Below are 2,152 nucleotides of genomic sequence, written 5' to 3' on the forward strand. Positions count from 1 at the left end.
CCACAATTAATTGTGGTTAGTTTTTGGCCAATATTGCCCAACTGTAGTCTGATGTTCATCAGCTGATTTACAGTTGATTTTTATTCATCAGCTTCAAGTTTTTTCACTGGTCTATGTGAGTTTTTCTCAAACATGAGGATGCAAATAAATGTATTGACTAGGGTTGGGCAATATTGGCAAAAAATTAATCACGATTAATTGTGGTATTTAGCCGATAACGATTAATTTGACGATTAATCCCCTGGACACCCATATCTTAGTCACATGACCAATTTAGTGGGAAATATTTGCTCTTCGTAAAAATCTGTTCCAAATTGTGTCAAAATTACAAACTTCAGGCTATACATCAAATTTTAAATTGTGTTGATAGATAAATAAGTTACAGAAATTTGTTTTAATGTTCGTCATATTTGAAGCTGAGAGGAGCAGCAAGCGGACTGTACCTGTTGGCATCAATCGTATTAATCGTCAAGTGCCAAAAATTAATTGATTAATGTTTTTCTGACGATTAATCACACACGATACGATTATGCCCAACTCTAGTATTGACATCTGAAGATGTTGGAGTCTCCATGTTAAGATAAGATGAACTGTCTTGACTCTTGACAACAGTTGCAAGACAATTCTGGTATTCTTACAACCAGGAATTTAAATATTTTTTATTTTGTTTTATGGAGAAACAAATAAAAAATACTCCAAATTTATGAAATCAAATCAGGTTAAACTAATTAAACAATATTAAACTAATAAAAGGTGTACTGTATGTCATCACCCACTTTGTTTGGAAGATTGTTGTAGACAAGGGGCACCCATCCATCTGACACAACACCAAGATGTTTTGACTTGTTTTGTGATGTCTGTAGTTATTTTCAGCAGGACAGGGCCTGATCTTCTCATCCTCAATGTGTCCTCACAGACCTGTCTTCACTCCATGCTTGTCTCTCAGCATAAGTACAACTTGTGTTTATATTCTCCTTTCATGCTATGATGTCTCAGATTATACGGACTATGATGTCTTACCTATGTTCTGATGTCGTAGATTATTCTGCATGTTCACTTAGATTTATACTGCCTACTTGTCTTATGATTTCTTTTGTACTTACTTGTATTTTTTCTTAAATCCTGTAAAGCACTTTGCATCGCCTTGCTGCTGAAAATGGCTACTTAAATAAATGTTACCTACATTACCTTATAGTTTTTAAATACAATAAATGTCTTTTGTGATGATATCCTCACTTTACTTTTGCTTAAAGCCTTAAACAAATTGCCAAAATTCAGTTCTATAGAGATCATAAATTATATTTGTTTGTTGAAATGTGACTGCAAATACAGCAACAGAAAAATGCTCATGAATAGTTACTGATAAGCAGTGTGCTTAAATAAGTTCTGGATTGAGAACAAACTGAAGCTGCTGTTGAAGTGTTTGCCTGTCTTGTAGGTTGTTTTGGAGAACATGTGCTAATTTAATGTAACTGCTTCTGAAGGGTGTGACTTCACTCATCAGGGACTTTACTGTGAACTCTTCAAAATGATTAAAACCTCAAGAAATTTACGAGAGAAACGGAAAACCAGGCGAATTGGCACAAAACAAAAGTTTTAGCTGTGCTACTGCTTCGTGCAGAAGGGGTTGTCGTCAGCAGAACTGCTGCAGCCACGTTAGCATTCCGGCTAACAGGTTAGCTGCTGCTCATTTCTGCCCCAGTTACTCGAATAATACTGAACCAAGCCGACATGTTCAGTAAGGCTGGGCATAATTAATGACAAATCTGGTTCCTAAAATCCTTAACAATCGTTCTCAAACAGGTAGGTTATGAGTTCATAGTCAACCACACAAACCTGCGTGTCCGCTGCCATCATGCCGGTTTTGTTGCAGGAAAGACTTCTTGTTGTCACTTCCGGGTAAAAACAACTATGAAGGAGAAACTCTTCACAATAAAAGTCGCTTATATTATTCACTAGAACTGAGAAAATATTTTTACCCTTTTCTTGTTGAAGTTATGTTGCACATGTTTTCATAAGGAGCCTTAATGAATGAAAGTGAAGATAACTCTTCAGTTTCTTCAACTTTCAGCCTGCCTTCCTTCCTTCCTTCCTTCCTTCCTTCCTTCCTTCCTTCCTTCCTTCCTTCCTTCCTTCCTTCCTTCCTTAAGCC

At 36.4% G+C, this 2,152-nt stretch overlaps 1 protein-coding gene across 1 annotated transcript in view; it reads right to left on the bottom strand.

Annotated features, from left to right (window-relative positions):
- The window catches only part of gcn1 (GCN1 activator of EIF2AK4), a 50,905-nt gene extending 49,018 nt beyond the window's left edge, over positions 1 to 1,887 (bottom strand). The window contains exon 1 of the mRNA XM_014014963.1: positions 1,837 to 1,887. Coding sequence (XP_013870417.1) covers positions 1,837 to 1,857 — 21 coding nt within the window. The 5' untranslated portion in view covers positions 1,858 to 1,887. The remainder of the gene's footprint in view (positions 1 to 1,836) is intronic.
- Positions 1,888 to 2,152: the final 265 nt, after the last annotated feature.

The sequence above is a fragment of the Austrofundulus limnaeus genome, unplaced genomic scaffold, assembly GCF_001266775.1.
Source record: "Austrofundulus limnaeus strain Quisiro unplaced genomic scaffold, Austrofundulus_limnaeus-1.0 Scaffold120, whole genome shotgun sequence".
Classification (NCBI taxonomy): domain Eukaryota; kingdom Metazoa; phylum Chordata; class Actinopteri; order Cyprinodontiformes; family Rivulidae; genus Austrofundulus; species Austrofundulus limnaeus.